Here is a 3,984-nt window from a genome sequence, read left to right on the forward strand (position 1 = left end):
CGATGCGGTGAATGCTGACGCTAATGTGAATGCGAACGATCTTGGGAAGCAAGTCATATTGCCTTCATCGTTCACGGGAAGTCCGCGCCACATGCATGAATACGCGATGGATGCCATGACCTATGTTCGCGCATACGGTCGTCCTGATCTGTTCATCACCTTCACGTGTAATCCCACGTGAGCTGATATTGAGGAGCTCCTTTTCCCTGGTCAGGCGGCATCCGATCGACACGATATCATCGCTCGCGTATTCAGACAAAAAATACGATCAATGATGAATTCCATCACTGGAGATCGAGTTTTCGGAGAAAGACGCTGCTGGATGTACTCCATAGAATGGCAAAAGAGAAGACTTCCGCACGCACATATCCTGATCTGGTTGGTGAACAAGATTACACCAGACCAAATCGATGGTATCATCTCCGCGGAAATGACTAATCCATATATTGATCCCGGACTCCACGAGATCGTCATGCAGAACATGTTTCATGGGCCTTGCGGCGATTTGAATCCGAGATGTGTATGCATGGTGAACGGCAAATGCTCGAAACGATATCCGAAACGCCTGATCCCGTCCACCATCACAGGAAACGATGGTTATCCTCAATATCGTAGGAGGTCTGTGGAAGATGGTGGCCGTACGTTCGCCGCACCCGGGTACACAAGTAACCATCTTGGATAACACTTGGATCGTTCCCTATTCACCTCTGCTCTCGAAAACGTTCAAAGCTCACATCAATGTTGAGTACTGCAACTCTGTCAAGTCCATCAAATACATCTGCAAGTATGTAAACAAGGGCAGTGACATGGCAGTTGTTGAAGTGACAAACACTTCAGCACCAGTGGATGAAGTTGAAAGATATTGCCTGGGACGTTACATAAATAGCAATGAAGCTATATGGCGTATTCTCTCATTTCCCATCCACGAACGAGAGCCCGCGGTTGTGCACTTGGCGGTTCACCTCGAGAATGGGCAACGCGTGTATTTCACGACGAGTAACGTGCGGGAAAGAGCAGCTGTACCACCTGCCTCTACATTGACTGCCTTTTTCGATTTGTGCAGAAATCAGGATGATGCCTTCCCGAGATCACTCCTCTATTCCGAGGTGCCAAAATACTACACATGGCAAGTTCAAGGCAAAAGTTCAAGGCTCGCGAACGGGGAACTCCTGTGAATATTGGAGGATACGGAACAAGAATTTCTTCGAATGCTTTGGGCCGGCTTTATACTATTCACCCAAGCAATCAAGAATGTTTCTATTTGAGGCTCCTTCTGGGCAATGTCCAAGGACCAACATCATTCGAGAACTTGAGGACTGTCGAGGGTGAAGTGTGCGCAACTTACAAAGAGGCTTGCGAAAAACTCACCTCCTAGAGGACGACGCGCACTGGAATACAGCGTTATCTGACGCATCGGATACGTGTTCGCCGCTTCAGACTCCGCTGTTCATGAGCTGATCAAGAAAGTCTTCCCAGATATCGAACGGAACTATACGAATCGTCAATGGCTGAGCGCACGTGCGATCTTGGCCGCGAAGAATTGCGATGTGAATGCTCTGAATTTGAACATTCTAACAAAATTCCGGGCGAAGCCAAGACGTACAGATCGATCGACACACTAATGGAGCAAGATGAAGTTGTGAACTATCCGACTGAATTTTTGAATTCACTCGATTTGCCCGGCATGCCTCCTCACATATTGACGTTGAAGCTTGGCGTTCCAATCATTTCGTTGCGGAATCTCCATCCGCCACGATTGTGCAACGGAACAAGGCTCGGTGTCAAAAACCTATGAACAACGTCATCGAGGCAACGATTCTCAACGGGAAATTCGAAGGGGAAGACGTCTTATTGCCGAGAATCCCCATGATTTCCACTGAAATCCCCTTCGAATTCAAACGTTTACAGTTCCCAATTCGTCCTGCTTTCGCTATGACGATAAACAAAGCTCAGGGACAATCGATGCATGTTTGTGGTGAAGAATTGGTGAATTCATGCTTCTCCCACGGTCAACTATATGTTGCCACGTCTAGAGTTGGAAAGCCCTCCGATTTATTCGTGTATGCTCCGGATGGGAAAACCAAAAACATCGTGTATCGAGAGGCGCTCCAATGAGTACTCGGGTGGCGAAATCATTGGCTCTGTGGGAGTATTACGTCTCCGATCTTCCATAGGCTGAAATGGTTTTTTTTTAGTGAGTGCAAGCCCCACACTACCTGGCTTAGACATAAAAAATCGCGCCAGGTGTGCGTTAGGCATTTTTTGTCCCCTCTTTACAATACGGAAAAACAAAAAAAAAATCGAACCAAGATCTTCTTTCTGTCTGAGAGGCAAAAAAGATGGCAGAAATCGAAAATTTGGAAAAAAGGGAAGACCGATCATGGATCGGCTGGGAAAGCAGGGAGACGGGGGAGCGGGGAAACAAGAAAACAGAGAAACGGGAAGGCGGGGAAACGGGGAAGCGGGAAAGCAGGGAGGCGGGAAAGCAGGGAGACGGGAAACGGGGGAAAACATGGAAACGGGAAAGCGGGAAAGCAGGAAGACGGGGAAGCGGCGGATCGGGAGAGCGGGGAAACGGGAAAGCAGGGGAACGGGAAAGCGGGGAATCTCCATCCACAGCGCCTGTGCAACGGAACAAGACTCGCCGTCAAGAACTTGATGAACAATGTGATTGAGGCAACGATTCTCAACGGGAAATTCGAGGGAGAAGATGTTTTATTGCCAGTGATTCAGATGATCCCTACCGATATCCCCTTCGAGTTCAAGCGTCTACAGTTCCCAGTTCGTCCCGCTTTCGCCATGACGATAAACAAAGCCCAGGGACAATCAATGCAGGTATGCGGTCTCGATCTCGAAAACCCGTATTTCTCTCACGGCCAGCTGTATGTTGCATCTAGAGTTGGGGAACCCGCTGATTTATTCGTGTATGCCGCCGACGGGAAAACAAAAAACATTGTTTACGGAGAAGCCCTTGAATAGAAATCGATAACCTCCTTGACAATCAAGGAATCACAGAGATTCATTACCAGACAAACAAATACAAGAGATCCGGAACATGTGTCGCGAAGCGCTCATAGCTATCGCTGCGCACGTTTCAGGCTGTTGTGTGGGATCTTCTTTCAGCAAATATCACATTCAGAGAGCCACGGCGACATTAGCGCGGCAAACTCGCCGAGTAGCTGTCTTAGAGGAACGACCGTTTCCGACCAAGCGTGGTGTCTCCTCTTTGAATGACTCTTCTTTGAATGAGAAGCCACTTCTCGAAGAACGTGTCATCTTTCGGTAGGATTGTTTCGAAGCGAGAGAGACATTCGGTTTCGTCGTAGCTGTTCGAAGCAACGATCTTTTTCGAGAAGAAAGAATCGCTTCAATCCGTCTCGATCACTCGCAGCGAGCAGTAAGAAATTTCACCACGTCCCAGTGTGTTCACGGATTCATAGTGTTCTCAGCGAAGAATCAAATTCAAAGTGAGTTCACCCATTGAGTTGAGTGAAGCATTTCTTCATGATTTCACCCAACATACTTTACGACGAGAGTTTTTCGGCCAAGCGGCCGGGCGGAGGGACTGCGAGACGCAGCGCGCCCATGAGTTCCGAAAAACGTACCGGTCGCTCGGCGAGCTGCGAACGAGACTCTTGAAATTCCTGAGACGGATTCATCAAGGAAGAGCCGAGCCGAGGTAAGAAGAGCTCTTCAATGAGATCGCATGCGTTTCGACGGTGCATCTCGAGCAGCGGTTTTGTTTGTTCAACCCGAATGAATTAAATTATTCTAACAACAAAAAAACTATTCTCCTCAATTCGTTTCGCTGCGGAATCTCACATGAGGTATTGATTCAAAGATGAAGACTATAAAGAAGAATATGGAACAAGAAGATTGATTTTTGCTTCAGGTCCCGCACTGGAAAGCCGATCACTGCGGGCGCTCTCGAAGAAGTAGGGAGCCTCTCCCAAATTCAACGTCCGTACCTCCGAGGACTACGGA

At 48.2% G+C, this 3,984-nt stretch overlaps 2 protein-coding genes across 2 annotated transcripts; both read left to right on the plus strand.

Annotated features, from left to right (window-relative positions):
- Window positions 1-274: 274 nt before the first annotated feature.
- Window positions 275-1,175, plus strand: LOC100900896 (uncharacterized). The gene is made up of 2 exons (XM_029112574.1): window positions 275-635; window positions 667-1,175. Exons 1-2 carry the CDS (start codon window positions 275-277, stop codon window positions 1,173-1,175), a joined length of 870 nt encoding a protein of 289 aa, XP_028968407.1.
- Window positions 1,176-1,504: 329 nt separating this feature from the next.
- Window positions 1,505-2,979, plus strand: LOC100901041 (ATP-dependent DNA helicase PIF6-like). Its single transcript, XM_018640996.1, has 2 exons — window positions 1,505-1,773; window positions 2,640-2,979. The coding sequence occupies exons 1-2, from the start codon at window positions 1,505-1,507 to the stop codon at window positions 2,977-2,979; spliced, it is 609 nt and encodes a 202-aa protein (XP_018496512.1).
- Window positions 2,980-3,984: the final 1,005 nt, after the last annotated feature.

The sequence above is a fragment of the Galendromus occidentalis genome, unplaced genomic scaffold, assembly GCF_000255335.2.
Source record: "Galendromus occidentalis unplaced genomic scaffold, Mocc_1.1 scf7180000077516, whole genome shotgun sequence".
NCBI lineage: Eukaryota > Metazoa > Arthropoda > Arachnida > Mesostigmata > Phytoseiidae > Galendromus > Galendromus occidentalis.